Source organism: Salminus brasiliensis, chromosome 7, assembly GCF_030463535.1.
Source record: "Salminus brasiliensis chromosome 7, fSalBra1.hap2, whole genome shotgun sequence".
Classification (NCBI taxonomy): domain Eukaryota; kingdom Metazoa; phylum Chordata; class Actinopteri; order Characiformes; family Bryconidae; genus Salminus; species Salminus brasiliensis.
The window spans coordinates 24,338,580-24,360,728 of NC_132884.1; the positions used below are offsets into that span (position 1 = coordinate 24,338,580).

The 22,149-nt window shown below is 39.9% G+C and overlaps 2 protein-coding genes across 23 annotated transcripts in view; one reads left to right on the forward strand and one right to left on the reverse strand.

Annotated features, from left to right (window-relative positions):
- Positions 1–3,477: 3,477 nt before the first annotated feature.
- Positions 3,478–16,234, reverse strand: atg4c (autophagy related 4C, cysteine peptidase). 3 transcript variants are annotated; one of them, XM_072684261.1, is made up of 11 exons: positions 16,189–16,234; positions 14,726–14,863; positions 14,454–14,537; positions 14,103–14,336; positions 10,963–11,281; positions 10,268–10,338; positions 9,719–9,873; positions 7,613–7,691; positions 6,790–6,866; positions 6,040–6,159; positions 3,478–5,380 (listed from the first exon to the last, which is right to left on the reverse strand). In XM_072684261.1, the coding sequence occupies exons 2-11, from the start codon at positions 14,811–14,813 to the stop codon at positions 5,219–5,221; spliced, it is 1,389 nt and encodes a 462-aa protein (XP_072540362.1). In that variant the 5' UTR covers positions 14,814–14,863; positions 16,189–16,234; the 3' UTR covers positions 3,478–5,218. The 3 variants fall into 3 exon arrangements, with proteins under 3 accessions (XP_072540362.1, XP_072540364.1, XP_072540363.1); XM_072684263.1 differs by lacking the exon at positions 16,189–16,234 and adding an exon at positions 15,814–16,154; XM_072684262.1 differs by lacking the exon at positions 16,189–16,234 and having other exon boundaries at positions 14,726–15,191.
- Positions 16,235–17,388: 1,154 nt separating this feature from the next.
- dock7 (dedicator of cytokinesis 7) overlaps positions 17,389–22,149 on the forward strand; it is a 62,680-nt gene continuing 57,919 nt past the window's right edge. For 16 of the 20 annotated variants that reach the window (XM_072684265.1, XM_072684266.1, XM_072684271.1 and 13 more), the window contains exons 1-2: positions 17,390–17,690; positions 21,711–21,813. In XM_072684265.1, coding sequence (XP_072540366.1) covers positions 17,653–17,690; positions 21,711–21,813 — 141 coding nt within the window. In that variant the 5' untranslated portion in view covers positions 17,390–17,652. Of the gene's footprint in view, positions 17,691–21,710; positions 21,814–22,149 lie in introns of all 20 variants that reach the window. The other 4 variants (XM_072684283.1, XM_072684269.1, XM_072684285.1 and 1 more) reach the window with 2 other exon arrangements.

A 22,149-nucleotide genomic window follows, 5' to 3' on the forward strand; every position in this document is an offset into this window, starting at 1 on the left:
AGATGGTTTGGTGACTTTTAGCAATAATTTATAAATAGTTCTGACCAGAGGAGGATGGGTCCCCCTTGTGAGTCTTGGTTCCTCCCAGGGTTTCTTCCTCCAGCTTTGAGGGAGTTTTTCCCCTGCGACTGTCGCCGTTGGCTTGCTCACTGGGGGTCTTTGATCCTTCATGTCTTACGTTATTTCTTTTTTTTCTGTCTTTTACTAATAACTGATTATGTAAAGCTGCTTTGCGACAACAACAGTTGTAAAAAGCGCTATACAAATAAATTTGACGTGACTTGACTAAATCGGACTCACTGACATCATCAAATGCTGTGTTTCTTTGTCTGTGATGCTCTGCTTGGCCAGATTTTCATTCTTGGTTCTTATATACGTTTTTTATACGTAACTGAAGAGCTTGCAACACAACCGCAAAGCATGGTAGATATACCCCTACATTCCAGCAGGCCAGGTTCTCTTTTAACAAAATGGACTTCTAATTTGTGCTCCAAACATACCTTTGCGGATTGTGGCTTCATCAGTCACCACCACTTGTTTCCAAAACTCATCTGGCTTCACCGTTGTTTCTGTAGCATAGTTCAAATGTTGAGTTATGTGACAAGGTCACAGGTCTTACTACTCCCGTTAAAATGATGCTTATCCAAGCAACCCTGCACATTGGCACGAGACACTATTACTCTTGAATCTAGACTGAAGTCATATTTGGATTTGCCTTACTTACCAGCAGATCAGCAGTTCTCTCAGAGTTTTCTGGGTCTTCCAAAAGATCTTGACCTCCACAGTTCCTCTGAACTGCCATTTCTTAGTAACAGTCCAAACTGCATAAACTGCAAGTTGGAAATGCTTGGCTGTCTTCTTATAGCTGTGTATTTGAGCAAACCACTGATGTCCGGCTGTATCCAGATACTTTACTGAAACATCTTACTGGACTTTGTCTGATCTGGGAACCATGTGGTACATTAATGTTAGCTCTATCAGTATATTTGCTGAGGCCATAACATACAGATAAAGCAGAATCTTGGAAAGCAAATAAGAAAGCTTGCTGCGGTAAAGTCTTTAGACACAGTCACAGACACACAAGCAAGTTTAGGGTCATGTGTATAGTAGGTTTAAAACTAAGTCTTTGTATCTGTTTAGAATATTAAAAAGTCCACTACTGTCGCTGCCTAACCACCAGAGCCTTCTCGCTTTTAAAAAATGTACGAAACAGTTGGTACATTAAACGCTTTGGCTATGACTCTGATTAATTTTACAAATGCAAATGGTACATCTGGAATAATCTGTTAGCCAACAGCACACAGCTAGCCAAGAAACATCTGAGCAGCCAACTGCCCAGTTACTCCTATTTGGGTCCAAAAACTGGGAGCACTTTGTATAAAAACAGCTGTAATTTCCACTTTACACAATAGATGTAACCTCTTGAATTAATGCCGACATTGTACAATTTAATTGTATCATTATGTTTTCAATCCATTATTCTGAAAAAGACAAAAACAACTAAACGGTCAACGTCCAATTACATCTATATAGTATAAAAGGCAAATCTGTCTTGTCTCCAGTTTCCCAGACTTGCTCATGACCACACCACACATACATACAACCTTAGTATTTACATTCTGCAGAGTTGTAGCCCTATAGCTCCATCACAGCAAGACGAGATTTCAAAGACATGTACCTGTTTGCAAATTCCCAGAATTCCATACAAGCTGAAGCGGAATAAATCAAACCGCAGAACACTTGGTGGCAAAAAGTACCTGCCATCTGGGCGTGCAGCACACACCGCACTCTTGAAGCGCTCCATACAGACACACAGAGAATTAGAAGTGCACGTTAATGGCTCATAATGCAGTTATAAACACAGGCTACTGAAGAAGCAGCCAAAAGCATAAAGAGGAATCACATCCTTCAGACAAATTGGCAGACTTTAACCTGGATTCTAGCAGACAGTCCAGGTGCTTTGACACTGACAAAGACCAGTCCAGGTAATCTACAGCAGGCCAAATTTAATTCCAATGGATATGTCCTGGATCATCCATCATGGCTAGCCTTCTCTTTCTCTCTCGCTCTCTCCACTGCATAGACCTTCAGCCCTCCATAGGGCAGTGCTAAGCACGAGATGTCCACCACTAATTAAGAGGCACTCTGCATAATAAATGCACTGGTCTCGGCTCAAGCGGGGCAGTTTCTGCAATGGGTGATGCAACAGGGTAGTAGATGTGAATTAAGGCACACTGTACATAGAAGATTTTGTTCTTTTCTCTATTTGTAGCATTACGGCATTCCCACAGTAAGGTGATTTCTGGTGTTGCTGTTTTTCAAAAAGAAAAAGAAGAAGAAAAAAAACAACAACAGACAAACACATCTAGGGTGAGTGTCTTGATGAATGGATCATTGATGAATGAAGGGGAAAAAAAGGAATTTCTCCTAATATGTCTTCAGTCCAGCCCAACTGCACGCCTGGTCCTTCTCTTTCATAGCCTACAGCCAAGTCAGATGTCACATCCTATCTCCTCAAAACGAGACCCGGCAGAAGAGAGAAACTTTATGCAGTACAAATTGCCAGCAGAATGATGCCTCTCATAGAATTCCCGCTTCTTTCATGTGTGGAATTTGCCAGGCAGCACAGATTAGATTTTTTCAGGAATCCGCAGGAATCAATGCCTCTATTGGCAGCTGTGTTAAAACAAGAGTGCTGAGGCTTGGTGTTGTGCTGCTGCCGCTGCTGGGATACAGCGTTTACCCCCCGGAGAGCATGACTCATTAATCAAATATTCATACAGGCAGCATCGTAAATACAGACAGAACACAAAGTCCCCACAAAGCCCTCATGCCCTGCAGCACAAACGGCCTTTCATGTAACACTCACAGAATGGTCGGCATCTTGCTGCATTCTTCAGCCCATAGCGGTCCTTTCCTCTCGCCTCTGTGCACCCCATCCTAAAAACAGCCCAGAATGAATTTACTGATCACGGACACGAGCGCTGAAAAACACTGGGAATCGATGGCCTCATTGTCCTCGGCCACTGCCGTCTTCACGACATGCGGCCACATAAACAGACAGCTGATTCTTCTGCTTCGGCCTTCAGAAGGAGCAGCCTGTTCCCCCCCAAACTGGGGCCATCATCGAAGGCCATGCCCTTTTTAATACAAGAATTTGTATTTAACATGGAAATAGCACAAGCATTGCTCAAACAGAACAGAAACAGAAGAATTAACCATGGCAACATTGAGTCCAGCACAAGGAAATTTTCTTTTCCTCTGAAGAGTGTACAATCACCAGTTGTCTCTCTCCTTTTAGTTTTTCCCCCTTCCTCTGCCTCTATGAGAGTGTGGGTGGGGGTGAACAAGTGCAGTTACTTTCATCTGCAGTTTTGCTCAACTCTCGAGAAAAGGCCAAGAAATAAATACGAAGGCCAGTCTAAGCCAAGCGTACTGAGAGAATTAAGAAGAAACTGTGTGTGAAAATGTGTGTAATCCAGTTAAAATCTTTCATTTATTGTACACAATTTCAGAGCCCAACATTCACACAAAAACACAACATTAATGACTATTGTGAGAACTTTGATTTTTGGCAAAACAAGAACACATTTTTATCTATTGGTAGTCTGCAATACTAGAAGAATACTCCTTAGCCCTCATTAAAAATGACAGAATGAGTTACAAAAGTAGTACCAACACAGTTACATAAACAAGAACTAGTGTTACAGCTAGTGTGCCATCAAATACCTGGGTGTTCACAAGTGGTTCCCAATCCTGATCCTAAAGCAGGACGCTCTGCCATGCATATTGTAGCGGTTTCTTGCTCGAACACACTACCTGCAACTCAGAAACACACTAAAATGTGCAAGGCAGAAGGTTATCCAGAACCAGGGCTGGAAACCACGGGTTTACACCAACGGGCAAGACAACTGCTGCTTACCAAAACTGCTATACTCCTCCTTCACCACAACAAGAATTTCACTTCATATGCAGACCACGTTCTTGAAATGATATGAACCAAGAGTCCCTTCAAGGACTAAAGTATAACAAAAGTAGAGAACTTGAGACGGCTTAATTAAAAAAAATGCCTATAGGCAAGATGAAATGGCTGGGGAGACTTCACTTACGATTTTATCAATCTTTCTGAATTGGCACTGATCTGTTATGATTTGTGACCTGCATAAAGCGCTACCATAACAATAAATTTCTCCCCTCTGTCATGACTGTCATGGTTTTAGCAGCACTTGTACATCCAATGAAAACTCTTCTGTATGTATACTCCAACTGGACTCGACTTAAAGCAGAAAACAATTACAACACACTTATGTCGCTGTAAATCTATTAGAACACAACAGTCTTATAACGACTCCCCATTTAATGTATATGTGTGTGTGTGTACACATGTATAAAAGTGCTACTTTTTCAGTGTGTCTTTACAGTACATTTACATTTTGGAAGCACTCAGAGTCTGTAAGCATTTTGCATTAGCATCATGTCCTGTCTGCTTCCAGGAGGCACTAGTCCATGTTTTTTTTAAAGACTGATTTCTTTAAAACCCTATAAACTACACTGTTTTCTACGTCTCTGCATTCCAGCACATAGTGCTGCATGCTACAAGTCTGCATGTTGACAAGCTGATCATTCTCAGCCAAACTTTAAACTGGAGTGTGGTGCATCCTTTCTGGAAAAAACAAATAAGAAGAAGAACTGTGAAGAAAATAGTTAATAAAGTACCAGATTTCCTACTAATAATTACGTTATTCAGCAAATAAATCAATGTTTTATACCAAGTATACTGGACCTATGTAACATGTCATCATTGAAAAGCCTCCTTATAATACCCTGAAAGTTCCCTCTTGGATGAGACAGGAAATGTATGTTCAGTGTGAGCATCTGTGCAAGACAGAATATGTGTTTTAAGACAGTGTTAAGTTGAGATCAGGGCCCATATTCACAGAACATGTCAGCCTTGGAGTGCTGTTTATGGATGGTGCTGCATCCTAGCTTTCTGCGACACTGATTAGAATAGACAAAAAGAAACATGAACCCAGAATCAGCAATACTTCTCTGACATTGGTTCGGTACAGGCCCAATGTACACAGTGCGTCCAGTAATAAGTGTGTAGTATTGCAACAATCATGGTGTTAGCAAGAAATACCACATCCAAAACAGCATTCCTTCTCTGTTTGAAAATACAGGCCCTAGGTTAGGGCTCCAGGCTCCTGCTGGTCCTAACTTACAGCAGCACAAAGTCCCCTGCACTAGCTCCAGCCTTTCGTTTGTCTGTGATGAAGGGCCACTCTTTCTTCTTCACAGGGACCGACAGTTCATAATCTCGCCCGTGTCCTTTCATGAAAGTAAATGCTGGGTACTTCTCCTTCGTCGACGGCTGCAGCACCTGTTCCATGTGAACACAGGGAAGCGATGGCATAAAGACTTGGGAAAACATGTTTTTATTTTCAGCTTTTCATGTGTAGACAATGAGACAGAGTTGACAAAGTCTCTGTGCTCCCTGTAGAGAGGGCCCGTGCATCCCGCAGGCAGCACACTGACTCGAGTGCGGTTTGTTTTACACAGCTAAATGCTGCCACCTGCTGGCAGGTTCTAAACCCACTGCAGTGAGGGTCAGGTTGGCTGTTTTTAGATGCAGGCTGTGCATGTGATGCACCTACACAGTAGGTTTAAAACATGAGATGTGGCTTCTGGTGCTACCTATACCTTAATGTAATGTAATCTAAGGTAATGGTAAGAGAAGCAGGCTTGGTACTGGAAGGTTGCTGGTTTTATTCCCAGAACCAGAACCCATGGCTGAGGTGCCCTTGAGGAAGGCACCTTGCCCCTAACTGCTTCCTCCAGGCGCTGTGGTGGCTGCCCACTGTTCCAGGTGTCACTACCCTAATCACTAGGGTAAGTGTTTGTGTTTACTGCAAGGGGTTAAATGCACTGTTGTGAAATGGTGGGAAAACTGTGCTTAATCTGAACCAAATATTTTAAACCTGACCAGGGATAGATTTTTGCTTTCAAGAAATTATAAACAAATGCTAATTTCCTGCTTACCTTTGACAGTTCGTTGCTTATCCTTTCATAGTCTTGAACACTTTTTGAGTAGAACCCAATAGTACAGCTGGGGTCCATTTTATTGAAAGGCATCTTCTTTGGTGAAGGGCAATGATAGGACTAAAACAACACAGTAAATAAAATCTGTTAGAGATCTCAACATCAACATTCCTTCTTTAAGTATAAATGAACAGCATTTAATAGATGGTTATATGTAGTAGTTAATATGCAAGTCCATATAAAAGAATTCTTATATGTCCCCGAGAACCAAACAAACCAAATAAGAGCCCTGAATTCGGCCAACCTACACGCATTTTCACAAACTTTCTTGTTTCACAACAAATGCTCCTTCTAGCTATTACCAGCTGTGACAGACAGGCCAAAGGGATAGATCGGTATTTCTGTCTGTCACACAGACTACTGCATCCTGCATAGTGTAAAAATAAGTTATGATGCCGAAATAAAACTTATTTAAAAAAAAAAAAAAAAAAAAAAAAAAAAAGATGACTCTGATATACTGCAACTGGATGCTGTAGCTGATATATATAACAGTACATATTTTAAACCGTGCTTCCCTTTTTGTAGGAGATACGTCTTAGGTGTCATCAGACAGAGAGGGGTAAATCGACCCTCTTGTGTTCGGTAATTGAGTGCAGAGGGCTGATTTAAGATTCATACCCTTAAGTACTAACAGAAACTATTAAATTCACATCACTAGGCAGCGGTCAGCTTTTTGTAATTCCACATTACCTGCAGAGGAAAATCGCTTGTGCTGACATCCACAAAAGACTGACAGTAATGAGGGTCCATGTAAATCAAGCTGTCATCTGCAAGGACAAAACAAAAGACAAGTTATTCAAAAAAACACCCCGATTATTATAATGCATATCCTTCCTCAATTTCTATGCAGAGCAGTTCAAAGTCATCCACAGCCTCTGTTAGTCTCCTAACAATTGCGAGTGCAAGTGTGCAGAATTCCCCCCCCCCTTTTTTCCCCTTCTTTTTTTTCCTTTTTGCTTAGTCCTTCCCGAACTGGAATGGATTAAACCCTGCATAATCAAATCTGGTTGTACAAGCACATTCTTTACACCGCAAAAGGGGACTGTCATTTAATTTTGGTGCGGGGAAATTACTTTTACAAACATGCAATTATATTCCGTCATTTGCATATGATGAATGCAAGCGGCAGGTCGGACCTGGCAGGGAGAATGTATTGCTTGTCGTTTAGACATCATCGCCAGCTGTATTTCAAATTGCTAAAATGTAAATGGGTAAATATTGACTACTAGCATGTACAACTGAAGGTTCCTACTGGCTGCTGAAGGTGATGGAGAGTGGGCTGCTTTGTATAGCGTAGACGTTTATGCATGCTACTTATGGAAATCTATTATAACTCCTACCCGGGATGCTCATACGTGATGAATGGGGCACCGTTTTGATGGGTCAGAGAAAATAAAATAAGCAGTGTTTCACCGATGGGGCTCGTGTCTCTGCAGAATGCATTAACTTACTTGTTCTCTTTTTGAACCCCTCAGAAAATTATGCAAAATGAGCTCGGGCATAAGAGACTCACCTTGAAATCCAACAAAGTAGTAGGCCTGTTTAGGTTTCCCTCCGATGATGCCGATACAGTACTCCAGACTTAAGATGCCCTGGGGGGAGTGAATTACACGGAAATTTAATAAACTCAAAAACTTGTTTTTGTTATTGTCCCTTCAAGGATACTTCTGTGGAAAATTAGTGTGCTTGATGTCACAAGAAAAAGTGGACATATAACTGGAGAACCAAACCCTCATCAGTCTTTTATTCTGATAGATCTGAAAAATAACAAGTGATTCGTTTTAAATGTTCTCTTTATAAATGCCTTTAAATCAGTGGTTTTATATTAGTAGCAACTCTAGATGCAGCATGCACAAGTAAGTAAGCAAAAGGACAGCAGTAAAAAAAGGTGATGTGTAGGTACTAAATAGATATAAAATAACATAACATAAAAATACTGATTCAAAAGTCTGGAGTCACAACAGGCTGTGTAAAAGCAATTCGGCTTTAAATGAAAATAAAATAAAACAAGTGCATATGATAAAGTTATGTTCCCTGACAAAAGGTTGTCACTTCCAATAGAAAAAAAAAGAAAAACAAAGTTAAAGCGGAGTTTAAAACGCTATTTTGTAAAAATAAAAAAAACAAACTTTTTTTCTGTTTAAATTATTTATTTTATTATATTTAAAAATGTGTAAATTGTAAAACAATTTAAACTACATAGTGTCTGTGTCATTGTGATTTCATCCATTTGGTCACAAGAAAAAATACTTTTCAGGCTATATATCAGAGGTTGTACAATACCACTCTTTCTTCTTTTCTATTGACAATACTAATTCGCTATGTATACTTAGAACCTACTAATGCTCAAAATGTGCTATTTTTAATAGTGTGCTATGTCTCTATTTTTATCCACTCCCAATCAATTATAACAGACATAAGAGTGTATAAATAACTCCACTGACAGTTTAATCTTCTCCTCCAAGCATGTTCTGTTTTCTAATGATGTTGCGGCACATCAAAAAGATGTGGTTAGCTGGACTCTGTGGATGCGCTTACTGCACCTGGTAGCATTGTGTGATAGGGGGAGTAGATAGTTAGTGGGCAGTAACTGACAATAAACAGCTAAAAGTAGGCTTTTATGCCATTTCCCAAACATTCAAAACCATCTACTATTCCACAAGAATAAATACACAGCTGACATCACCACCCTGTGTGAGTGTGTGGTATTTCATATCAGGTTAGATTTAATATGCAGATGGTCATCTGCATGCCACCAAAAGGGCGTTGGAGTAAGTGGAGGTTTACATGCTGGGATGCTTTGCAATCAAAGCCCACAACATCCCCTAAAATATTAGCTAGCTTTATGCAGACTTTAGCTAAAGCAGTAAAATACTGTATGTATAGAGATGTGAAACCTTTGTGGAATTACAATAAACAGCAAATAAATAAATACATTTATTTAAGAAATAAAAAGCACTTCTAATCGGTGGGGTACTATATATATATATATATATATATATATATATATATATATATATATATATATTTTTTTTTTTTTTTTTTTTTACATACAGTACGTATGTAGCAGTATGCAGTTTGGGACGCAGACGGAGACTAATGTTAACTGATGTTTCAGAGTGACAACTTGAGCAGTCAATGTTAACGTTAGCTAACCCAAACATTTCTAGTATGCTACCATAACAAAATGTCATACACAATCCATTTTCACTGCTATAATTAGTCGGCATTGCTATTTGTTGTGCTCTCATTACTGACACTCAAGTTCAAAGGTGGTGAAAGCTAACTTCACAAAACAGATATTCTGACGAGGTGAAATCGGAGGCCAGTGAAGCTGGTGATTGGAGGATATTTTTGAACAGGCACCTCAATACAAGCCTTAACAAAGACTAAAAGAAGACCCAGCACCCCCCCACACACAAACATAGCATAGCATGCAATGTTGTTTACGTCTGATTTTTGCTGAGAGATTAACTTGCCTTCTGTGTGAAGTTTTTCCCCCTGCAGTATTATTTTTGTGTGGGACAAATGCAGTTGTTTCCAATATTTGGAATCCATTCCACGTGGTTCATACGCTACACACCACAATGAGCAACTGCACATAGTTAACTGGCCTAACCTTGACAAAGTTGAAGTAGTCTGGGTTAATCTTCTCTCCACCCAGTCTGATGGGGATGAGGATGATGACAGCTCTGCTGTCAGCAACAGGCCCCTCAGGGCCCCCACACGTGTCCATCCGAGCTGAGTGGCTCTCAATAACATCAGCACTGTACACTACAGTTAATCAATAACACAGAGGTCATGGTAGGGTCAGTTGCCTGTCACTTACAGTTATTGGCTGTAAACATATAGTGATGTCTGATTGCTTTTCTTTTAGTCTGCTCTGCATTCAGCTTAAAAAGGAGCACTAGCCCCTCAATTCCAAACCAGCTTATCTTACAAATAGAGAGTTAATACATAACTGATTTGGTTATAAACACTGTGGTTTATGAGCCAATAATGAATGCAAAACACAGAACTATCTATTACAGTTTAAAGCTTCATAGCAGACAATTTGTCAGCAGATGACTGGTTAAGATGAGGCTAAATTATTGCAAAATAATTGTAGCAAATTCTTCACATCTTGCATTTTAATTTTAAATCTAGATCTCATACTTGTTTGCCATACCTGTACAGTCCTGTGCCACATAAACGCTTATGCCTCGCAGTCCTGGATCTGTTGCCTCCTCTACAGCTTTTCTAAACTCCCCACAATGAGGAAACAGAAAGAAGGTTAATAATTATTATTCACAGTACTTCAGAGATTTCACACTCTCACAATCAGTATTTTTTCTTCTGAATACCCAATACAACAGCATGTGTGCAGCTAAGATACAAATGATGTGGGCTTTTTAAGCAATCCTCTTTTAAAGCAGCATTATGGAGAATTGGTAGTTTTTGCTTCTGGGCTTCCCCTACAGTCAGGAAGTGGAATTCACACTTTAAACCACCCTTACATGCATTTCCTGATGAACCAAGAGATACAGAATCATCACTGAACGTGAAAGAAGCATGTGGACTGAGGCAGTAGAGCAATATTACAGAATTTGACATAAATATGACTATGCATCATTGCACAGTTTTCGCAAATGTTTTCCTTCTCACTTCTCCGGAAATTACATAGTGCAGTTAGCAGCATGCCATGCCCAGAGTAGCCACAATATAGATGCTATTCTCCCTTTTACAAGTCCATGGAGCGTCACAGTGATTTTGAAGCTGATATTCTAAGATAAAATGCTACATAATGTTGCTTTAAAGTATCAAAAGCGCTATAAGCACTATATCTGCTTCAAAATTACAGAGACATGAACAAAACATACCAACCTTACTATGTGTGCCACCACTGCAGGACCATACCAATCCCCCGCTCTTTTGCCCGAGGTCATGCCCAGATGGACCAGCCTGTGGACTCCCAGCTGAGCAGAGGGAGAGTCTCCAAACCAGGTAATGATGGTGCGATGGTACACCTCTTTCAGATGGGAATCAGCCTCTTCTGCACCACCCTGGCAGAGGGGCTCTGGAACCCTTGGTCTGTCTCCTTGGAATGAAGCTTCTAATGAGGCTACCAGTCTTCGTGCTGCACTGCTGGTCCGTGTCTCCGTGTCCAGAGGCTCCAAGCTCAGTGCCTCAGGCCATGCCCAATCTGGAAACACAAAGACAGTCAAGAAATGATTGACTGAAATGAAAGTTTATTTTTCTGCCTATGCCGTGTACCCCACTTCAAACTGGACCTTGCAACCTTACTGGCACACACAGCTCTATTTACAGCAGCACTCTAATAAATACAGATCATATGACTGAGGTATCCAGACACCACCAGAAACACTGACTGCCTGACTGAATTTTCGATAGAAAAAGCACTGCCAATATGATGGAACACTCTGCAGCAGACACATATGAGCGTGAGGTGACCGTGCCCAATGCCGACCATTTGCTAGAAGAGCTTAAAGACTGTGGCTGTGAAGGGGTGGAACTGCATCCTCTGAAGTGATGTAGATTCACTAAATACCTTTGGAATTAGCTGGGGTGTGCATTTTTGATCTGGAACAATCAGTATCTGGCCTCACTAATGTTCTTGAATGTTCTTCATTGAATCCATCAAATTCTCACAGCAGTGATCCAGCAACTAGTGTAAAGCCTTCCCAGAATAAGTGAGGCTGTTACAGCAGCAAAGGGAAAACAACATTCTTATTAATATCTTTGATTTTAGAAGAAATGCAAGATGAGCAGACATCTACAGCATTTTGGAAATGCAGGGCCATAAACATAAAATTAAAAAGTAATGGTGCAGAATGATCTCCCATCAATCCTCATTCTTTATTATTATTTTTTTTTATTCATATGTGTTGAATAAAGTTATGTCATTGAAAATACTAAACTCTTAGCTCAGATCAAGAGTTTGTCTCAATGCCAGTTGTGATGTTCCAATCCGAACAGCTCGAATGAGTTTTTGAATATGCACGTTAATCAGTTAATCTAAACTTCACCTTGAACCAACCCTAAATCCTAACCTTTAATCCTAATCCTAACCTAAACCTTAAATCTAACCCTAAACAGGTACGGTTAGGGATTGGGTTTGTTTGGGTGAATAGTTACATTCAACACACAATCATTTACATTCAACTTAAGAGAGCATTAAATAGATATTTAGTTGAATGTTATGAATGTCATGTGAGCATCTATGACACACATACAATGGACCATCCAAGTTAAGTGTTTTTTTTTTTTTTTGATGAGGGTGTGGTTTATGAATCGCTAATAGCTTGTGCAAATGAGAGAAATAAGAAATACTGTCGAATTTCAAATGCACACAGTAAACCAGCAGCAAAACTAGCATCCTTGTTACTAATCTTCTCCACACATTTCCAAACGCATGCTCTTGCTATAACATCCTCTGAACCTCCTCACTCAATGATGACCAATATGATGTTTTGTTTAAACCCTGAGATGTGCATATTTAGATATTCTTCTCTTTTTGGATCTTCGGATAACTCTTATTTTTCCTATGCCTCTCCTGAATATTATTATTATTTTATAACATACAGTTAGGAAGACTAATTTCTTGTATGTGCCCCATACACATACATTAATGTACAGTAGCTGATTTTGAATATCAGCAGAACAATATCTTAGGCATACAAAGAACCTAAACTGTATGTGATGGACATATTTATGTAAAAGGTATTTTTCTTCTAGGTAAATTATAAAATAAAAAAAATAAAAAAAATAAAAAAAAAAGAACAGGATGAACAGAGAGATCTGTACAGTTCGGCATTCCCCACCAAAACCTTTTTTTATCATGTCTACATTTATTAGGCAATCTTTACTTAGTTAATTAGCCAATTAAAATAGCCAAAAATGTCCATATGGTATTGAGGAGCAGTGGAAATGTCTTTCAGAAGTCCTCAAATAAAGTTGCCTTAAATCACACAGAGCTATTTTACAGACACATTTAAGTTTGACTTTTAATGAGAAGGGCTAACACTTAAAGAATAGTCCAATTACAGGATTCAGTGTGGCCAGTATTTCACTTTTACAGCATTTTACCCTTACAAACATAGTGAGTAGCTAAGGTGGCAGTGGTAGGAGTGGCAAGGGTCATAAAGGGTGCCAGACTAGGTTCCGAAACATTAAAGTAATGACCTTGCTAAGTGTCAGATCATGTAATTGATCAATAAATATCATTTACTGGCCATCAGTTACTTTATAGAGAAAGATTTTTGTAGTGACATATTTCAAATCAGTCATTGTCGCCAACTGATGCTTAAACGTTGTTTTCCAAATGGAGGTGATAAACTGAAATTTGAGAACACTTCTTCATTTTATTAAAGGTAGCAATTCTCCTGTCAAAGGAGTCCTCACTTATCATATGAAATTCAGTCTCAATTCCAGCTTTTTGGGCTCCACATAAATGGCTGAATCCAGTATAGTTCCACTGAGGGATTGAGGAGTGAATATGTAGATGGAGGGTGCTCAAAGACTGAGATGTCAACAGTCAATTTACCCTGTAACTGCAGTAGTCATCTGATTCAGTACCAGCAAATTGGTACCTTCAACTCACCCCAAAAACAAGCCTATTTTGGCATTGTGACTTTCCTGTAAGCCATGATATACTTGATAAAGCAATGACAATTACGCAACAGTTAAAACTTTGGTTTCTAAAACGGTCTTTGAGGAACCTTAGACTTTCCTTATTCTGCTTTCCTAAGCCATTAAACAATGATTTCCCCCTTGATTTGCCCTTGCTGCCTAGCTTTTGTTTCTGCAAGCTTCAAGGCTACAATATTAGAAAGAAATCAACATATTTATAATCACAGCTTGACCACTTAAAAAAACACTGCTGTCATTAAAGGAAAGATTTTATCACATTTATCAATTCATTTCTACACCGCTCAGCATTGACAACCACAGCAAGAGGAGTGGCCTGCATCACCACAACAATAACATAACCACTTGGAACTGACCTCTCCCCAAAAAATGCAGCAGTAGTGCCTGAGCCAGCATCATCTGCCCTGCCCGGAGAGTACAGCCCCATCCACAGTCTGAAGTGACAGTTGAACCTGGGAGGGAAGCAAACTCTTCCCGATATGTCAGCCACACTCGAGAAGCAAAGTCCTTTCGAAAGGCATCAACATTGCCCATGACAGCATCATGACTGAATTCATCAGTGGCACTGTTTTCTGTAGGGCTTTCTTCATCTGTTAACAAAAAAAGAACCCACTGTAGGAGAGCAAGATGCAGTAAGTGATCCAACATATTAGTATAATGTTGAGAGTGGTGTGTGTGTTTAAGTGGGTGTGTGTTGTTTCTCGTACCCTCTGTCTTAAAGTGGTAACATTTTCCCAGCAGGAAAACTGGAGAATTGCGGCTGAAGGAAGTCTTTGTTTTCAGAGCCCAGCCTACAACAAAACAATGACATTGTACTTTGTATTTTGAGAAAAACCTCACTATCATTTCACTAAACACTGAAACTGCTACTGCGTTATTCGCCTTTAGAGTTGACTAGTGTATTTATCAATCAATAAGTCTAAATAAAGGATTTAGGGCCACCTGGTCAGCTAGTAATATAACATTTAATCCAACTTACTGTACTTCATACTGTTCCATGCTGACATGAACCTTGACTTTAGCTTCTCCACCTCGTCGGCCCCTTTAGTCTCCATTTTATCAGCCATGGAGGAGTAGAACCCATCACAGCACACACGCAGGGAAGTATTTTGGAATACTGTAAAATCACATAACAGATCAGACTGTTATTAAGAGTTTTAAAACACCTGGAAAATGACCTCCATCCACTGTTGGCCCGGAGCCCTCTTGAAATCATTGGGCACAAGGCTGGAATACACTCCGGACAGGTCCATCGGCGGGTACCGCACACACACACACACACACACACACACACACACACACACACACACATACCAGGGGTAATTTAGCATATCCAATTCACCTACAGTGTGTTCTTGTCTGGTAGATGGAAGGAAACAGGAGTACCAGAGGAAACCCATGAAGGAACCAATGGAGAACACATCAATCAACCCACAGCCCCAGTCCCCTAAAACCATGCAGCATGCGCACACACACACACACACACACACACACACACACACACACACACACTCTAAACCAAAGGTAGGCAGTTTCAACAATGTTATGTTATGTTTAGTTTAAAGATTTGCATTGGCTAGATAGTATGGCATGGCACCTACTGTCAGTGTTAGCACTTCCTAACTGAGCTCCGATACTGAAACTACTACTATTACTATTAACATCCATAAAACGTCTCAAGTTTCAAAAGTGCCCATTATTTACTTAGCTAATATATATATATATATATATATATATATATATATATATATATATATATATATATATGTATATATATTCACTAAAACGATATTCCCTAGCTACAATGATAATCCCTGCAGCAGATCCCTAGATCCCTAGAAGTTCTCTAAGCCCCAATTCACATCAGATAGAAGCTTGGGTTTCCTTTAGTTCTTCAGAGGGCGAGAAGCTGCATACAGTTGTTCACACACCAACATGGTGGTCCCCAGGAATCCTTACATTCGCCACATATATCCCAGATTAATACTGAGAACAATAAACATATTTCATGATCAACAACAACAACAACAACAACAACAACTTGAAGTGAACGAATGCTCATAGCACCTTCTCGAAAAATCACGGCGAAACATCACCATGTTAGGATTACCGTAGACTTCAAATATACAACGAAAGAGCTCACTATTCAAAAGCGATCCAAATTTGTGACCAAACGTCTCAGAAAACGAGGTTAGATGAGTTAAACTGGCACATCGTTAAACTACAGTAATAGTGATAGCTAGCTAGGTTTTATGCTAGCTAGCCAGCTGCTAGCTGAAAGAACAGACTTCAGAACAAAACACAGAAATAGAGCAAAAAAAGAGCAGATCATGGAAAAACCTTTCAGATCAGCTGTGAAGCATATTTACATATACGCTAGTCTCTGCAAACCCGCGACTGTACCTGATGAGACACTTAGCTAGCTAACATAAATGAACTCACTCTGCCAGCATGTCACTTTTGTTTACATTTTGAGGAAGTAGCTGCCAGCGGACGAGTTCTCGCGAGGTTTCGCCACACTATGTGTACGGTCTCTGGGGCCATATTGGTTTGGGATGTGTTTGGGAAACGCCCACGTGCTAAAATATCCTCATCCTTATCCTACACTGCTAAGCATTTCTGAAGTATTCTGCACGTATTTGCGACATATTTTCTTGCCTGGGCATGTCTGTTCACCCAGGACTAACCTTTCTCTTTGTTAGGTGTTTATTATCCCGTAGATGCACAACATGCAGAAGGATCTTCTCTTGGTGCAGGTGTCAACATAAATACAAATATTTTACACTGGGATGTTTTAAATAAGATACTTCACAGATACAGTGTAGATATGTAGATGCATTTCTAAAAGTGCCGGTCCTGTGCTCTGTCACAGGTTTGAATAATTTGTCAAAAGGCAGAGAACCTAAAAACAGAAACCTTAGATTCATTTATATATTTATATATAAATTATTTTTATAGATAATTTTTCAATGCCTGTGAAATATGAAATTCTGTAGTGAATAATAATGAAAGGTCAGTAAGAGGATGTTTTTTTTATTCAGCAGTGACAAAAAGTGACAAAAACACAAATGTGAGACAGACAGCAGTGTTATAATTATGTTTCATGCATTAAATCACTGATTTGTTTGATTAAACATTGGGCTCAAGGTTTGTTTTACAGTTTTTGCTTTTAATGGTTTACACAGATAACACCTACATTCAATATGTTCAACAGTCCTAGAGTAAAATGGAGAAGCGAGCCAGTGATTAATCAGCTAAAACCAGTATGTATGATTATATAATAAAATCAATGTCAAGACAAGCATTACATAACCTTACATTTTTATTATTTATTACATATATAAAATACATTTGTTGTAATTAACGGTTCTTTAAATTTAAGAAACAGAACTTAACCATAACCATGTTTTGTGAGTTGTTTTATGATTGCATGAAGGTGATATAAAAAAAAAAAATAATAATAATAATAATAATAATAATAATATCCTCTTTAGCATTATTTTAAAATAAAAATGGATTTGGGGAACGGATACACTTCACACATCATCCAGCTCTATTGGTTTCCTGCTCCATTGTTGTGTGTGTTGTGCACAGGATATGAATCATGCCCCTCTATCACCCTAAACGCGCCCCCTGTGTCTGCAGTGTGACTGAAACACCGGGTAAAGCAAAAGCAGATGTGATGAACTGAAATGCTTACATTTAGTTTGGAGAACGATGTTAGGCCGAGTATTTGTATGTGTAATGCTCTAACAGTGAGGCTGAGCGGGTCTCCCCGGTGAGTGCAGGATTCGTGGTGCGTAGCCTCCCTGTGTTGTACGGTAATCTGTGGGCGCTGCTGTGTTCTCCGCCGCGGGGAGACTGGAGAGCCTGGCCTGGGAACTGGAGCACTCAGCGGCCACAGCCATGGCGGAGCGCCGCGCCTTCGCCCAGAAAATAAGCAGGTAAGGCTGTTTATCCCCGGTTTCGACATGTAGAAGTCTACTCGGACTCATTTCGTGCTCACTCTCTTTGGTTCGGTTACGCGCCGTGGGTTGCTGGTTTGGATAACCCATTCCCAAAGAAGGCCTAGAGAGAGGCAGGGATCCAGCCAGACACTGTTAGCGAGCTAGCTTAGCACTGTTGTAAAGCTTGCAATCAAAGATGCCTGAGTGACCCACCCTGCTCTCCAAGCCGCACTGAATGATGGCTTTGTGCCGTCGCACACATTGTAGCGGTCCTCGAAGTCAAATTCGCCCTCATTTCATACCACACTGAGCCAGTGTGGAGGATTAAATCCGTGGGCGCTGGGATTTCAGTGGAAATTCTAGGAATCGGAAGGAGGCAGCGATTGCTTGACATACTGACACATCGAGTTGTCTTCAGTCTCGGATCATTAGCTGGTCAGATTCACTGTTTGGTGGTCAGTGTTGATGGAGAACTAGGTTAGCTGTAGCGGCATTAAGGGGAATCTAATAAGGGGCTGAGGCTCTGGAGAGACTGAACCGAGCTGCTTGCCATAACGCTGCTTTATGTTCACGTAGGCATTGAATTGGGTCACTGGAGACAATCCAATATAAGGAGTTGAAGAATTAGCCCACTCATATTGCCACTGGGTTCATATATAGTTATGGGTATGGATATGTTTAAGCAGTCTGCCGTTATGACCGAAGTTTTATCTGAGAGCTGCAGGTCTAGAGCTGCTGGAACGACCTATCTCATACCTCCTGTTATCTTTCAGCATGAAGCATGAGATTTTAGAGGAAACACATGTGCTCACTTTTTTAAATAGCTTTTTCCACAGAGACTGTTGGCCAGGCCTTAGTTGGCTTTGCTGCAGAGATTTTTCTATGATCATTCGGGGTTTTTTTTGCCAATAACTCTGTGTAGCTGAGATCATTCTTCATAATGGTTCGGCTGTTAGGCCCTGCGTTAATCACAGCAGTTCTTTTGCACTGATTTGGAGCATTAGATTAAACCCCTGCTTCATGTTATCAACCAGAGCAGAGTAATGTGGTGTGGCAGTGGTTATACTTGCAGTCCTGTTCCTCACAGTCCGGCTGAGCTGAAGGGAGAACTCATGAAAACATCAGCTTCCCACAGATGCAGGCAATCTGTGTAAAGACAAGCTGTATATTGACGCTGTCCAATGAAAAAACATGTATCTCCAAAATGGCAGATTTACAGGAGAAGAAAAAAACCCTTCTGAACTTTCAGTGGAAGACTTTGATGTTGATGATGGAGCATTTCTGGGGGTCTTTTCATCCAGAAGTAATCACACAGTGTACAGAGCAGCTATTCTCAAGACGGAAATTCTTCAAATGATGAGGGAAAACTAAATATGGATAAAAATGAACATTTTTCATTGCTTCTTTTTTGCACTTGAGCTATCGGGCTAATATAAATCGCTGTTACCAAAACCCACCCAATTCCTTTACGTGTTATCTACGTTAAAACAGTGTAGCTCAGTACAAAACATAAGATGAAAACAACAACTACGTCCAACACCAGGCATATCTTGGCTGCTTGCATATATTTGGGTAAAGTGGAAGAGGTGTTAGAGCCGTGTTGTTGAGTTTAGTTATTGTATGAAATCCTTTTGTTGTGTAAATGTTTTTAAAAAGTCAAATAATATATATATATATATATATATATATATATATATATATATATATATATATATATATATATTTATTTATTTATTTTTTAAAGAATCTTTTACCATTACAAGGTCAGTTTACAAAGGCAGTATCACAATCACATCACAGCATAGATTGTAGAAAAAAGAAACAATTAGGAAGAGCATGGAAAGCTTTTGTAGGACGATTTCTAATTGACTGCTGAACATGCTTAAACGGGCATGACCCATAGTGTTTCATAGCTCCAGCTAGTTGACCATTCTTGCCTTTGACCTTAGGTTATGTCCACAAATCTGAAATATCCCTGCAAAAGTCGCTCATACTTCCCACACACTTGGTTTGTTTACCAGATGCTCCAGCAGCCATCTGCCTTGTTGTCTTTTCACTGATGTGTGGTAAGGTCCTTAGCGTAAATGACCTAGCACGGACATAGCAACTTGCTTGTGTTTTAACTACGGTCGGCTTTTTCCAAACATACACATGAAGCATTTCTTTTAAAGGTGTCATAAGCAAGAATTGTGCCTGTGTGTAGGCCTGCATCTCAGAAAAGCCACAGAGACAGCTTACCATATCACACAACATAGAATATTGTCCTGTAGGAGTTCATTGTCCATAGCAGATATATATGTAAGAGAACGCAGATGGGGGGCTTTCTAGTGGACTTTTCCTGTTTAGACGAGTGGAAACAGTACATGGTTATTGTTTGAGCTGGTAGATGCATGGGGGGGGGGGGAAATAACTAAACATAACTAAAACTAAAGTTCTGTATTTTTGAAAGCAAGGCCTTTTCATTCATTTCTATTTTAGTTTGAACTGCCTTTGTGATCCAGTGCACGATTTCTCGCATAGCTGGCCAGACAATGAAGTATGTATTAAAAGTTAAAGTCAGCGTCTCTGTAAACAACAGACAAGTCAGCTAATCACCCCTATTACGGAATTCCCAGTCTAAATAAAGGGCTATCCAGAAGCAACAAGGGAGCCGGGACTGTGTTGTAGGGTCTGTATATGTTGGCCTCCTCCGGTTGGGGAAAAGACTGCCATCATGTCTTGAGTTTTTTCTTCTGATTGAAAATATAGAAACTTATGAAACATTTCAGCTGTCCGTTCCCCTGACTTATCCAAGCATCCCTATGTTATTATAGTTTTTGGGATCGTCCGAGGCTGCTGTTGTATCTGTATTGTTTTTTTGTTGTTTTTTTTTTCCTCCTCTCTCAAGGAGGTTTTTCGTATTGCTGACCCAGGTGTTTTGCTGTAAGGTTCTGAGACATCCCAGGGCCTGGTGGGTCTAAACTGTGCCTGTGTTGTTCGAAGGGGGGATGGGTGAATATTTTAGTTGTTAAGATTAAAGAGAAGGGGTAAATAATGGCCCCAAGGCCTCAAAATGCTAATGTAATGAAGGTTATCTCTGTCCCTTTCAGAAGCGTATTAGATGGCCTTTGATGGCTTCAAACTGGTGCAGGCTGATATTGGTGAAATGAAGTATTACTGTTTTTCCAAATCTCTCCCAGTCTCTTAGTATCCGATGATATTCGAGTTTTGTTAACATTAAAGGAACCAATGAAAACTGCTACCCATTAAAGCAGTATGATCAGCTCAGACATTGGTTATAAGGCTTTGGCTTGCCATGTTTAGATAGGGCTAAGGATGTGGTCTTTACAAGTATGCAGATGCTTCATAATTACAAGGAGTGTACCAGTATGGATACTGGGGGTTTATGCTGATATTTGGTATATCATATGTGTAAATCTGCTGATAAATACACTTGGGGAGGAAAAAAAAGCTTCATTACGTTCAATGGAAGTCAACATAAATAGATGACTTTATTATTATAAGCCATCTGACCCATTCAAATGAGTAAAAGGTGGGTAAACGGGAGATACAAGATTAAAATGTAGAAGTTTTAGAGTAGTAGCCCAGCATCACCTAAACATTCTGCTTATGTGAAGTACAGTAAACACAATCAAATAGGTTTCTGTACCTTTGTTCATTTTTCTGATGCTGATCATTGTGCATCCATAACAATAAGCAGGAATTCATAAGTGAAACTGAAAAGTAACCAATAACTACAAAAACATTTCTTTTCTGGTTGTTATTTGTGTCTGTATTTATTTCTGAGTGTGGATTTAGTGTTTAGTGCACTGCTACCAAGCAGTATAACCTCTGTCATTTCCAGTGTTGATTAAACACATTCTATCAATATGAGTGATCATAAGAATTGACTGTGCTGAGCTTGGAGTAACAAGACTTAAGGGATGGTTATCTATCCAGTCTGCCTAACTTTTTGCACACGTTTTGACTGTTTTGGAGGCATGGCTCTGACATGACCTCTGTTTCTTTACTGTTTAGGACTGTAGCTGCTGAAGTGAGGAAGCAGATTGCTGGTCAGTATGGAGGTTCCCCTCAGCTTCTCAAAAATCTCAGTGTGGGCGGTCATGCAGCAAACAATTCGGTGAGTACAACACAACCACAAAGTGCATGAAAACTGTCTGCTTCCTAACAGTTTGTTCTGTGCATTCACCTTTGCACTTTTTGCAGAGATCCCTTCAGTGTCTTATTAAATGCTTTAATTAATTACATCAGGTGCTTAGTCATGTTAGTCATGCTTTATAGTTTATGATCTGGACACCTGTATTCTTTTAAAGCTGCCGTATTTTGATGCCCTAAGGTGATGAATTTATGACTTAGTCAGATTGTTGAATTTATGACTAAGTCGGACTGACTTGCCTTCTAGAACTGGTTTAGTTAGTAGTGTCATCATGTACGTGTTGCAGACATGGCTTCAAAA